At 38.6% G+C, this 13306-nt stretch overlaps 1 protein-coding gene across 3 annotated transcripts in view; it reads right to left on the bottom strand.

Annotated features, from left to right (window-relative positions):
* The window catches only part of LOC150107906 (lethal(2) giant larvae protein homolog 1-like), a 443798-nt gene that overhangs the window by 29265 nt on the left and 401227 nt on the right, over positions 1–13306 (bottom strand). For 2 of the 3 annotated variants that reach the window (XM_090415428.1, XM_090415429.1), the window contains exon 25: positions 779–855. The exons of the other annotated variant lie outside the window; for it this stretch is intronic. In XM_090415428.1, the coding sequence (XP_090271554.1) occupies positions 779–855 (77 nt within the window). The remainder of the gene's footprint in view (positions 1–778; positions 856–13306) is intronic. 3 annotated transcript variants of the gene reach the window in all.

Below are 13306 nucleotides of genomic sequence, written 5' to 3'. Positions count from 1 at the left end.
AAAATATTTTGTGGAATTATTTTTTATTAAAGAAGCTGAATACCCAATGAGAGGAAAAGGTTAGACACAATTCTTGATTTTATAAGTGGGAGTGCCTGTGGAATCCACGATAGGTCTAAATGGACCATTAGTTGTGTAATTTTGGTGTGCTATATATATTCTAGGAGACCTTGCATGATAGGTTCTGTTTGTTTGTTTTTTTTGTTACGTTTGAGCTGTTTGTAAATCTTTTTTCCACTGGAAATTATCTAACTGTTGAAACCTGCCATAGAAAACTTCCAGTTTCAAGAAAAATATTAACAATATGGTCATTTGGAGGGGGGGGGGATTAGAAAAATACTGCCATAAACCCAAAATTTGTAATCTATCTGAATGGCAGAGAGCTTATCCACAATGGAAGAAGACGGTGGGCATTTCTTGGCAGGTTTGTGAAATGAAGGCTCTCGATTCAGATAAGTTTTGACTAATTGTGGATTTTGGGTGCTTGTGTAAGAGTTGTAAATAGAAGTTGTGCATTTTGAGTGTAATGTGTGGACTAGTTTGAGTTTGTTTTGAATCAAACCACAATTCATACCTATACCTGATTTCATATACTGTTTAATAAAATACTGAATTCAGCTGTTTAGTATTTATAACACTTACACTTTCTGCATATCTATGAATAGAACATATGTAGTAAAGAAAGGCAATCTTCAAATGGATATATTTAACACTAATGCTCTGGCATTTAAAAAAAAAAAAGATAGAATAGTTTAAAGAACAGAGGGATGATGCTGACCTCATCTGGAGTGAAGGAGTGAGGAACTGGGTCTGGGTTTGTAGGTGGAACATCTGCCATGGAGAGCTCGCTGTCAACTGTCAGCACACACAAGAGGCAATTACTGACATTTCTGTCACAAGTGTTCAAGACAATGCAGTTGTTATACTAATGTATAGGCAAAAGTCGTATTACAGATATATTAAAAACATTAAAATTTACAAAAATTGAGAAACTTCAAGAAACAGATGCATAGCACCGATATGTTAGAATTAGTTTTTTTTTTCCCAACTTCAAAAATTTTAATGTTTTTTTAAGAAAAACTTAGAAATGGTAAAGAGGTTGCAAATATTAATACTATACTACTGTTAAACCAAAAACAATTTTTGTAATTGAATTATAAAACAAAACACCAAGATACTCTTAATGCTGAAAACAGTGAGTATTTTGTAATGCAAAAAAAGCATTTAATAGCATATATATATATATATATATATATATATATATATATATATATATATATATATATTTTACTGCTTTAAATGCTTTTCACTGAGTTTATTGGAAAGGCTGAAGAAATCAATATTAGGAATGACAATTTCTTCAATTACTAGACAGGAGTGGAAGAACTCTGGTGATCCAAAGTTAAGAGAATCAAGAAACATGCTCTTTGTGCAAGTGTTTTCTGAAGAAACTAAGTTTTTCAACTGAAAGTGAGTTTGCCAGTTTTGTAGGATGAAAAACACCCTTCCACCTTTGCACTGAGACTGGCTAAAAGAACACAAACAATTCACTGACTTATTAAACTGTACAGAGCCATAATCCCAAATAATCAAATATTTTATTTCGTTTCAATTTCATGAATATACTACTTTTTCCATTTTCTTATTGAAAACTTTCACATGAATATTTTAAGTCAATTTTATCTCCCTATTGATTTTCTTTATCTTGCAAATTAAATTCTTATCCACCTCCCCACCTCCTTATTTTGTCTCTCTTACACTACATTACTGATTTATTGCGCTTCAGTTTTGTTCTATTTGTTGTTGTTTTGAAATTATTCCTTAATATGAACCTATAAACCAAATAATTATTCCTAGCTCTCAAAAAAAGCATTGATAAACAAGTGATTAATTCAAACACACTTTCAGCTGTTTTATGATTTATAACATGGAGAAAAGAATCATGCAACTGAAAACAATCAATGTTTATCCAAAAATAAGTATTCTTTATGTTCTTTGAAACTTGAATAATAGCTTATGTGCCAAGGTATTAATTAAATGAAGAGCAAATGTTTTATAATCATACAGCAGTGATCTTAGTTTTAGACCTATCATTCCATTGTATTCTTTATTTCTTATTTATAAAAAAAGTGTTTTCCCATTATTAAATCACATGCAGTGAATGACGGTCAATGGCAGTGCTATTACCTACCTTATTAGAATCTTATGCCATGCTCATGAGATATGTGGGAGAAAAGTCATTGCAAGCACTATGTGTACACATCCTACAAGCTTGTCATATCATAGTCTAATGCAAAATTAGTTATAGGTGCATATCGTAACAGTTGTGGGTACAGTCTTGCCCAAGTGTTTAATAATAAACACAGTGCTATTCTATGTTACTGTCGTAGGAAATGGTTGGAGATTACTGCTAGATATTCTGTTTGACTTAAATGTATAAATCTATATAAGTCAGGGTAGGTTATGGCTTCAGCTAAGGTTGAAGTCCTACATCATTTTACAGAATAAAAAAAAGAAACTCAGAAGGCTTGAGTCTGCTCCTTTTAATGTTGCTGCAACTGTGCAAACCCAAGTTGTTTGACATCTTTTCTAATTATAATTATTCAAGACCTCCATGGAGTATGTATTGAAAGCCTTAATTCAATCTGGAATTTAATCTTATGACCAACCATTCTGGATTATGTGCAATAAAAAGCAAATGCCAGAATAAATATTTTCAAATACCCATTTGAGGTGCCTCTCCACATTTCATATTTGAGATATTTTTCTATTTATTGGAAGTATGTTCTTCTGATGATTTCCACCTGAAAACTTTCCATTAATATCCACTTATCTCATTTAATACTCTCCCAAGTAGCATTATAGAAAGGCTCAAGTGTTGGCATTCATTTAATATCTCACACACACATGGGAGAGGGGTGGAGTTGATTTTCTCTCTCCACAAACACACGCAAGACACAGAGAGAGAGAGAGAGAGGAAGGGGTTGATACAGGAAACACTGAAGAAACTTTTTAGCATGAATTTGAAATGGATGGTGTATAAGGCATTTTGTATAAGGACAGTTTATTTCAAGTTCTGCAAGAATGGGTTCTTCTATTTATTTAGTGCCTTTCTTAGATTAATTAATGTACATTTAATATATCATTGTGGTTTAACTAGATTTATTGTATTAACATACACCTTCTTCCTAACAATATGTCCAACTTCCTGCAGGATCTGCTGTTTTGCATTTGGCCCTCCATTGGTTTGCAGCATCAGTAAAGCAGACAGCCATAGCCTGCATTTCTGTATGTTGTCCATCCATTGCGTTTTCACATGTCCTTTATGCCATCTGGACTAAGTGTAAGTACCCATCCTGCAACAGATTCCATGTCAGCCCAGGCCACATGCCCATACCATCATCTTATTACGGACAACTCCAAGGAGCCCATAGACTCATCAAGGGAGGCCCTAACATCATCTCAAGAACAACTATTTAACATTCACACAGTATCTATCATACTTCACCTTGAACTCATTTACAGTCATAACACCCACAACAGACTCTGGCAGCTTATTCCACTCATTCACCACTCTTCAAGTAAAAAACCTAGCTCTAACACCCTTGCTAACCACACTCTTGCCCAGCTTCCATGTATGGCCCCTACCCCTCCCACCACCAGTCCTATTCTCAAAAATATCTTCTGAATTAATCTTATAGAAACCCTTCAGTAATTTGAATGTCTCAATCATATCACTCCTTTTCCGCCTATCAACCAATTTCTGCAACACACAAATCTTCAACCTGTTCTCATAAGGTTCATTCCATAGACCTGCTATCATCTTGGTCACTCATCTCTGGATCCTCTCCACCTCCTCCCCATCCATAAGAAACCCTGGCACCCATACCTGGGCACAGCAGTCTAGATGGGGTCTTATCAAGGCTCGATACATAGGAACCATAGCCTGCATTTCTGTATGTTGTCCATCCATTGCTTTTTAATAACCTGTTTGTCTCTGCTTGTTAAAGTATTTTTCAGCAACCAAGTGATTTGATGAGCTGATTTAGCCACTTTTGGGATGTGCCCCCTAAACTTCAACTCCGTATCCACCAACACTCCCAAATCCCTGGCCTCGTCAATCTCCTGGAGTACAGTTCCACCAATGTGATATACTGCTGCTAATCTTTTCACCCCAAAATGCATAACCTTACATTTTGCCATATTAAATTGACATCCATCCATTCTCCTTAGTCCAGTCCTCCAAACTATTCAAATCATCCTGCAAAATTTTGACATACTATGCACTCACTATTGCTCTACCCAACTTTGCATCATCAGCAAACAAATGAACAGTTCTTCTCAGATCCTTTCCTATATCGTTAATGAACAAACTGAACAGTAGTGGTCCAAGAACAGACCCCTGCAGCACACCACTAGTCACAGGCCACCTTTTGAACTCTACTCCTGAGTAAATCATTCTCTGATATCTCTCCATCAACCACCCTCCTATCCATCCTCATATGCTGCAGTTTACAGATTAGAATTCCATGTGGTATCCTGTCAAAGGCCTTGGCAAGGTCCAGTAGAATCACTGTAAACCCATTACTCTCATCAAGTTTAGCCGTCACTGTGTTATAAAATGTGAGCAAGTTACTGAGGTATGATCTACCCTTCACAAAACCATGCTGTCCTCCATACAGTATCCCATTTTCATCTACCCAATCTTGTATTTTCCTCTTGACTATTTTCTCCAAGACCTTGACGATTCCTGATATGCCGGTCGGTAATTTACAACAGCAATCTTGGAACCTCCTTTATGCAGTGGAACTACTTTCCCCTCTTTCCATCCCCTTGGAATTAACCCAGTCCTGAGACCCAAATTAAACAAAATGGTCAAGGGCACTGACAATTCTTTAGCCGCTTCACGTACGACACGAGCTATATACCATCCAATCCCACAGATGTATTGACATTGAGGTTTTGTAATAGACTATTCACCTCCACTTCATTCACCACAATTCCCATATAAGCTGTTGGTTCTTTCATTCCTGCAATGTCACCACCTGGATGACATACTCTTGCAACGTGCTTGCGCAGTAATTCAACTATACCAACTGATTCAGTTCCCTCCCTACCTTCGGCATTCTTTAAAATCATTCTGCCATATACATTTTTTCTTTTACTTGCAACATATAGAAAAAACTGTTTGGGATTCTCTTTAGCCTGCATAGCTAATGTTATTTCATAATCTGCTTCTGCTTTTCTTACCACACTCGTTACCCTTCAGGCCTGCACTTTACACCATTCATGTGACTGCTGGTCACCTTTCTCCTTAAATTCCCTCCACAGTTGCTTCTTTTTTTGCAGCTCAAGCTTGTGTTATTCACCCATTTAACCCCTACTTGATTTATTATTCGGACTCTAGGTATACAATCAGCCATTGCCTCCTACAAACACTTCTTAACCACCTCCCATGCACTCTCAACATCCAACCCTTGCAGTTTTACATGCCAATGCACTGAACCAATCAAACTCCTAAGCTTGTCATACTTACTAGCCTGATAATTCCACACGTACCATGTCTTAATTGTAAATTCCACACCTTTAGCCACCTCCCAAGTCAAGACCCTGTGATCACTCTCACCAATTGGTGGCAACGTGGTCATATTCGTTACTGCCAAATTCTCAGATGCAGCTGCTAGGTCAAGCACTCTGACCCCTAGTATTTTCCATTACATGCTGTTGCAGATAGTTATCCTTTAATAGGTGCATAAAATCCAATTCCTTCCTCCCATGTGTCCTCTCCTCCTTCCAATCAATGTTACCATAGTTGAAATCTCCCATAATAATTACCCTCCTTCCACTCATTTCTTCTATTTGCTTATGCAAACTATCTCCACATCCATTCCATCACCTGGTCTATAGCAGCACCCAATTGTATATTTTGTTCTGCTAGCTTCAATCTCACACCAAATAGCCTCAAATGTGCTCTATCCTGCAGTTCAACTTCTATTCTCCTTGGCTGCAGCTCATCAGCTAACATCAATAACACTCCTCCCCCCATTTTATTCTCTCTGTCACTCCTGAACACACTATACCCCTCATATTCAATCCCACTAGCTATATCATCTTCTGTCAGCCATGTTTCATTAATGTGAGAGAGGACTTGAAAGTATTGTTAAAGGTAGCGAAAGAAAAAAGTGACAGAGTTAGAATGGTGAGTCTGTTACCGTGGTATGACAGAGAGGAGTTTAGGACGAGGGCCATAATCCCAAATGATATTATGCGCAGGTTATGCGCACGGTGTGGTGTGGAATTTGTGGATGTGTGGAATGAGTTTGATGGGCGAAAGGACTTATACAAAATGGATGGCCTGCATTTGAATGGACTTGGTGTGCGGAGACTGGAAAAAGTGTTGCTGAATGAAGTGAAAATGGATGTGCAGAACCAGGGAAACTAGAACTACCAAGGAGGGGGGGGGAGTGGATATCCAGACATCAATGAGACAGTTGAGTGTAAAAATGTATATAATGTACCTGAGCCAGCAATAAGGACAAAAAATGGAAATGGGATATTTAGAATAACGGATCAAGATAGGGGTGGGACAAAGGGAACACTGCAATTCATGTATACTAATGCCAGGAGTATTAGGAACAAGAAGGAAGAATTTTTGGCCTTGATTGGCTCTTCCTGGCCACAGGTTATTGGCATTAGTGAAACATGGCTGACGGAAGATGATATAGTTAGTGGGATAGAATGTGTAGGTTATAGTATGTTTAGGAGGGACAGAGAGAATAAAATTGGGGGAGGGGTGTTATTGATGATAGCTGATGAACTGCAGCCAAAGAGAATTCAAGTATTGCAGGATAGTGAAAGGAGCTCATTTGAGACTATTTGGTGTGAGATTGATACTGGCAGAATAAAATATACAGTTGGGTGCTGCTATAGACCAGGTGATGGAATAGATGGTGGAGATGGTATGCATAAACAAATTGATGAAATGAGTGGAAGGAGGGTAATTATTATGGGGATTTCAACTATGGCAACATTGATTGGAAGGAGGAGAGGACACATGTGAGGAAGGAAATGGATTTTATTCAATTATTAAGGGATAACTATCTGAAACAGCATGTAATTGAAAATACTAGGGGTGTGAGAGTGCTTGACCTGGTAATAGTATGAGAATTTGACTGTAATGAATATGACCATGTTGCCACCTATTGGTGAGAGTGATCATAAGGTCTTGACCTGGGAGGTGGCTAAAGGTGTGAAATTTGTGATTAAGACAGTGTATATGTGGAATTACCGTGCTGGCAAGTATGACAAGCTTAGGAGATTGCTTGGATCAGTGCCATGGCATGTACAACTGCAAGGGCTGGACGTCGATAGAGCATGGGAAGTGATCAAAGAGCATTTACAGGAGGTTATGGCTGATTGTATACCTAAGGTCCGAATAGTGAAACAAGGAGGGGTTAAATGGATGAATAACACCATTAAGCTTGAGCTGCAAAAAAAGAAACAACTATGGAGGGAATTTAAAGAAAGGGGTGACCTGCAGGCACACGAACGGTATAAAGTACAGGCCAGAAGGGTAACGAGTGTGGTAAAAACAGCAAAAGCCGATTATGAAAGGAAACTAGCTATGCAAGCAAAAGAGAATCCCAAACAGTTCTTTCAATATGCTGCAAGCAAGAAAAAAACTTGTACATGGCAAAATGATTTTAAGGAATGACGATGGTAAAGAGTTCACTGAACCAGTAGATATAGTGGAGTTACTGAGCGCGCACTTTGCAAAAGTATATCATCCAGGAGGTGACGTTGAAAAAATGAAGGAACCGTTAGTTTATATGGGAATTGTGATGAATGAAGTGGAGGTGAATAGTCTATTACAGAACCTTAATGTGAATACATCTGTGGGATTGGATGGTATACCGGCACGGATCTTGCATGAAGCGGCTAATGAATTATCAGTGCCCTTGACCATGTTGTTTAATCTGAGTCTCAGGTCTGGCTTAGTCCCGAAGGCGTGGAAAGAGGGGAAAATAGTTTCACTGCATAAAGGAGGATCCAAGACTATGGTTGCAAATTACCGACCGATCAGCATATCAGGAGTCGTTGTCAAGGTCTTGGAGAAAGTAGTCAAGGGAAAAATACAGGAATGGATTGATGAAAATGAGATACTGTACAGAGGACAGCATGGTTTTGTGAAGGGTAGATCATGCCTCAGTAACTTGCTCAAGTTTTATAACAAGGTGACGGCTGAACTGGATAAGGGAAATGGGTTTACAGTGATACTACTGGATCTGGCAAAGTCGTTTGACAGGATACCACATGGAATTCTAATCTGTAAACTACAACATATGGGAATGGATATAGGGTTGGTGAGATGGATAGCTGGGTGGTTGATGGAGAGATATCAAAGCGTAGTTTATTCAGGAGTAGAGTCCAAAAAACGGCCTGTGACTAGTGGTGTGCCACAGGGTTCTGTTCTTGGACCACTGCTGTTTAATCTGTTCATTAACGATATAGGGAAGGGTCTAAGTGGGACAGTTCATTTGTTCGCTGATGATGCAAAGTTGGGTAGGGCGATAGTGAATGCAGAAGATGTCAAAGTCTTGCAAGATGACTTAGATAGATTGGAGTTCTGGACTAAGGAGAATGGATATCAATTTTATGTGACAAAATGTAAGGTTATACATTTCGGAGCGAAAAGATTAGCAGCAGTATACCACATTGGTGGAACTGTACTCCAAGAGATTGATGAGGCCAGGGACTTGGGAGTGTTGGTGGATAGGGAGATGAAGTTTAGGGGGCACATTGCAAAAGTAGCTAAATCAGCTCATCAACTCACTTGGTTGTTGAAAAATACCTTGACGAGCAGAGAAAAACAAGTTATTGTACCTCTGTACCGAGCCCTGATAAGACCTCATCTCGACTACTGTGCCCAGATTTGGTCACCTCGGTTCCTTCTTGATGGGGAGGAGGTTGAGAGGATCCAGAGGCGAGTGACTAAGATGATAGCAGGTCTATGGAATGAACCATATGAGAACAGGTTGAAGATTTGTGGGTTGCAGAAACTAGTTGATAGGCGGAAAAGGGGAGATATGATTGAGACATTCAAATTGCTAAAAGGATTCTATAGGATTAATTCAGATGATATTTTTGAGATCAGGACTGGTGGTGGGAGAACTAGGGGACACTCATGGAAGCTGGGCAAGAGCGTGGTTAGCAGGGGTGTTAGAGCTGGGTTCTTTACTTTTAGAGTGGTAAATGAGTGGAATAAGCTGCCAGAGTCTGTTGTGGGTGCTAAGACAGTGAGCGAGTTCAAGGCAAGGTATGATAGATACTGTGAGAATGTTGAACAGCTGTGTGAACATGTTTAGGGCCTCCCTCGATGAGTCTAAGGACTCCTGGAGTAGCCCGTGGTAATAATGATAATAATAATAATGATAATGCCAATAACCTGTGGCCTGGAAGTGCCAACCAAGGCCAAAAATTCTTCCTTCTTGTTCCTAATACTTCTGGCATTAGTATACATGAATTGCCGAAGCACATTTGTCCCATCCCTATTTTGATGCCTTATACTAACTACCCTATTCTGATTTGTCTTTCGTACGCTCGGGCTTATTACACACATTCATACACTCAACTATCTCCCTAAAGTCTGCATATCTACTCCCCCCCCCCCCCTTAATAACTCTAGTTTCCCTGATTCTGCACACCCACTTCCACTTCATTCAACAACACCTTTTCAAGTCTCCGTACACCAAATCCATTCAAATGTGAAACCATCCATCTCATATAAATCCTTTCGTCCATCGAATTCCACACCACTCCTCCTGCATAATTCATGCATAAAGTCATTAGCAATTTTGGCCCTGCTTCTATACTCTTCACTGTCATACTGCAGCAACACACTCACCATGATAACTCTCTCACTATTCTCTTTTGTTACCTCAAGTAATTCCTTCAAATCCTCTCTCATTGCCATTTTGTCTCCTTTCAAATCATTTGTTCCTGCTACTACTATAGACGTGCTTACCCATCTTCTCTGGGATTGGGGCAACACCAAGCATTCACACCTCCATGACATGTGGTGCCTGTTCATTCCGTTTTGTTGCAGGTCAGCACCACTCTGCTCATAAAGTGCAAATGGTTGGATGACTGTAATAAATTTTGGGTTTGAGACATCAGGGTATTTTCTTGTCACACAGGACTCCAGTAACCTAGAGTCCTGTGTGACAGAACACCTTGATGCTGCCTAGTTGAAATGGTGCCAGTGATCTGGTGCCATTTCAGCCAGGCAGCATGTGTTCTGGTATCTGAGAGGGTACTACTATCAGGCATCACATGGGATCCAAGATACTGAAAGTTAGGTCTTAGGAAGTTCAGTACCACTGACTAGAATCATGCCATTTGTTTGGGTGCCACATTCTAAATATTCAGTTTTTTGTCAGGTTGAGTCACAAACCAAAGTCATCAAGTCATGTTTTCCACTGGTTGATTCAAGTAATTCAATTTCAGCTCTGGTCTTGTGGGCCAGCAGGACATTATCAGCGTACAGTAGGGCCCATGCACAAGATAAACAGAAGTGGTGATAGAGGAGGTCCTTAGCAGATGCCTACTTGAATGCTTAAATGTCTTGGTGACACCAGCAGCAGTGGATGGAGCTGATGTTAGTGTAGAGGAACTGCGTAATTAGGCTTCAGGGATGCCATGGGTTTGTAGAGATTACCAAATTAGTTCATGTGGGATGAATCAAATGCCTTCTCCAGGTCCAGGAAAGTCATGTGGACCATCTTTTCTTTCTCCCTGTGTCTTTTCATTAGTAGGCAAATGGCATGGTTGCATCTTTCATCTCACAACCTTTTACAAAACCACACTGATTTGGTGATACAGTAATGTCTCTTAAACAGGCATTGATTATACATTCAAAAATCTTTATGGTGTGGAAGAGGCAGCGAATGGGGTGGTAATTTGTGTAGACAGTGATGACATCACCTTTGCCTTTCCAAATACATACTGTAATGCTAGTCTGCCAGTCAGGTGGAATCTCATTTTCCCTGAAGCATTCGTTGAACACTTGTGTCAAAAACTCCATCCCTCATTGTCCTAATGTTTTCCAGGCTTCTGTGGGAATATCATCAGGACCAGTTGCCTTGTGGTTTTTCATAATCCTCACTGTGATGCACCCCATTAGTAGATATCCTGGATACTAAACAACCAAAGGTAGGCTGCCAATTTGGGATTGACAAATGTATTAACATACAATAAATCCAGTGAAACTGCAATGGATTTAATTCTATTTGTAATGGATTTGATGTATTTATTAACATATTGCTAATTTAAGATATGTCTTTAAAAAGAGTGCCAAATAACCCAAAAAAGAACAATGAAATGGTGTCAAAGCATGAGAAAACCTTAGTCTTGCTGAAGAAAACATTAAAAATCCAATAATCCATTAAAAATTCAATTGTTGATAATATGACTTATGATTCCATATTAAAACAAATCAGACAATCAACATAGAAATTCTAAAAGTTAAACGGATAAAAAAATAAATAAGAGACAGCAAAATGAGAAAGTTGATAAGGTGTCAATGAATAATAAGAAATAGGTAACTCATCTAAAACACAAGAGAGGGTCCAAAGACAAATAATGAGAAAGTAATATCAGGACTCTGTAGTGTTGGTTATGAAGAGCATTTGAGAGAATGTGAATTGCAGAGGTTAGTGGATAGGAGGAAAAGAAGAGATGTGATAGAGACCTTCAAGTAAGTTAAGGGATTCTATCAGATTAATACAGAAGAAATAATAAAAAGAGTGGATGTTAAGATGGAAAGAACAAGAGGCCATCCCTGTTGTATAAAGATGTGAAGAACGGTGTGAGGAGTATTTTTTTATTTTATTTTTACATGGAAAGTTGTTAAGTGAGTGGAATTCATTGCCTGAGTGTGCTGTGGGTGCAAGTAGTGTAAATAACTTCAAACCTCATTATGATAGACATGTTGCTGGTTTGAGTGGGCCTCCCATGATGAATTTGTTTATGGCATGGAGGTTACCAAATAATAATAGAATAGTCAATGGCAATGAAATCTTTATATCAACTTTGATTTCGAAAAAGTTTTTGACAGCATTGACAGAGAAGTAAAAATGAAAATTAATGTCATTATGGTATACCACATAAAATTATCAACATAGTTAAAAAAAAAATTATGAAAAGTATAAAAGACAAATCATATACAACAGAGAGCTTCCAGAAAAGTTTGAAATTAAAATAGGAGTTAGGGACAGGGCTGAATTCTCTCTTCAGCAATGTTTCTTATTGTTGTAGAGTGCTTTATTAGAAATGCCACTGAAACACGCAAAAGGAATACAGTGGCATTTAAGAGAACAGCTACATTACCTGGATTTTGCAGATAAGGTTACACACATATACATGGAAATAAAAAATTACAGAATAACCACAGTAATTAACTTGAATGTAATAAAGATACAAATATTTCATACTATTATTATTATTATTTTTATTATTATTATTACGGGTATCTCCATGGAGTCAGTAGACTCATCGCGGGAGACCCAAACTAGCAAAACAATATCTGTCATATCTCTTCTTGAATTCATTTACAGACGAAGAGCTCACAACTAAGTCAGGCAATGAATTCCACTCATTCACCACCCTCCAGGCAAAAAACCTTGTTCTGACACCTTTGTTAACCACACTCTTCTTTAATTTCCAGAGATGACCTCTTGTTCTTCCATCGCTTTCACACAGCTGAAACATTTCCCCTGCATCAATCCTATAAAAACCTTTTAGTAATTTGAATGTTTCTATCATATCCCCTCTTCTTCGCCTATCAACCAATCTCTGCAATCCACAAGCTCTCAATCTATCAATGTAGGGAGCATTTTTTATATCACTCACCAACTTGGTCACTCTTCTCTGAACCCTCTCCACAGCCTCCTCATCTCCAAGGAATCCAGGTGACCAGACCTGAGCACAGTAATCCAAATGTGGAAGTATCAATGCTTTATAAAGGGGAATAATAACCTCTTTATCTCTGGATGTCAGTGTGTTCCTCAACAACCAAGTAATCCTATGTGCAATCTTGGACACCTTAGCAATGTGTCCTCTGAACTTCATCTCCCTATCTACCAATACCCCTAAGTCCCTAGCCTCATCAATCTCTTGGAGTACCTTTCCATCGATGTAGTACACAGCTGGTAATCTTTTAATCCCAAAATGCATGACTTTACACTTTTCCACATTGAACTGACATCCATTTTCTTTTGCCCATTTTACCAGCTTATTTAAATCCTCC

This window comes from Typopeltis vanoorti, chromosome 3 (assembly GCF_054136105.1).
Source record: "Typopeltis vanoorti isolate ZY-2024b chromosome 3, IOZ_Tvanoo_1.0, whole genome shotgun sequence".
NCBI classification, from domain to species: domain Eukaryota; kingdom Metazoa; phylum Arthropoda; class Arachnida; order Uropygi; family Thelyphonidae; genus Typopeltis; species Typopeltis vanoorti.
This window is presented reverse-complemented; position numbering and strand designations above follow the sequence as displayed.